The 1,097-nt window shown below is 33.1% G+C and overlaps 1 protein-coding gene across 1 annotated transcript; it reads right to left on the minus strand.

Moving 5' to 3' along the window:
* Positions 1-622: 622 nt before the first annotated feature.
* On the minus strand, positions 623-790 carry Phum_PHUM622780 (uncharacterized protein; the record flags this gene model as incomplete). The annotated part of the gene is made up of 1 exon (XM_002433250.1): positions 623-790. A coding segment is annotated over one exon (168 nt), but the record flags the coding sequence as incomplete, so codon positions are not given.
* Positions 791-1,097: the final 307 nt, after the last annotated feature.

The following is a 1,097-nucleotide window of genomic DNA, read 5'->3' on the forward strand; positions in this document are numbered from 1 at the left end:
AAAAGAAGGGAGAAAATGGCGCCTAAACAAACCTTACGAAAGGTTTCGATAATAATAATAATAATAATAATGATGTGGATTCGAATCGTGATTTAATTGGATAGACGAGGATTTTCTTTTTAATTGCAGTGTTAAAAAATATTAAAATAAATCATCAGTAAAAAAAACCATGGCTACCAACTTAAAAGTTTATTCATTTGTAACTGTCCCTCCCCCCTCCCCCCGGCTTGCCTCTTTTTAAAAAGTAATTTTTTTTTTAAAAAAAGAGAGTTTTTCGCAGAAAAATTCGAGCGGAAAAGCAAAAAAGGAAGGAAGAAAATTTTTTTAATTTGGAAAATCACCATCATAATCATCATCATCATCATCATCATCATCATCATCATTATTATTATTATTATTATTATTATTCTTATTATTATTATTATTATTATTATTATTTACACTGACGAAACGAACGGGAAAAAATTTTTTTTTTTTTTTGCTTTTACGTATGGTAGAAACGAACGCAAAATGAAATCAAAAAATTTATGACGTTCGATTTCCGGTTACGTTTCCTCCCTTTCCCTTTCTCTTCCTTCCCGCCTCCCCTTTCCTCCCCCCACCCCGCGCGAAATTTTTTTCTTTATTTTTGATTTTTACGTGGAGTCGCATCGCTCGGCCCGTCGTTAATAACAATACTCGGACCTTCGTTCGAACAAACGGAATCTTCTGGAGTTCGCGATGCTTCCGCTTCCGTAACTTCAACATCCGTTTGTTTCGATGACATTCTATTTGCTTGTTGTTTTAACGTCTAAAAGAAAACCATAATTATCGAAACGTCTGGACTACAAAAAAAAAAAAAAAAATTTTATTGACTGACCTTTTCTCTGCTTCCCTTTTTCTACGGTTAGCAAAAAGAAATAAAAAAAACGAATTATTATTATCTTCATTATTATCATCATCATCAGGGTGGTATTTAAATCAATACCTGAAGCGAAAACCTCCTGTGAGCAATTTTTCTTCCTCCTCTCCTTTTCGAAATGTGAGGATTATCAAATCTTATCGTTTTATTTTTGAGCACTTCCAATTGCGTATACAAACGTTTCAATTCCGCCTGT

The sequence above is a fragment of the Pediculus humanus genome, genomic scaffold (assembly GCF_000006295.1).
Source record: "Pediculus humanus corporis 1103172109138 genomic scaffold, whole genome shotgun sequence".
In the NCBI taxonomy this organism is placed as follows: domain Eukaryota; kingdom Metazoa; phylum Arthropoda; class Insecta; order Psocodea; family Pediculidae; genus Pediculus; species Pediculus humanus.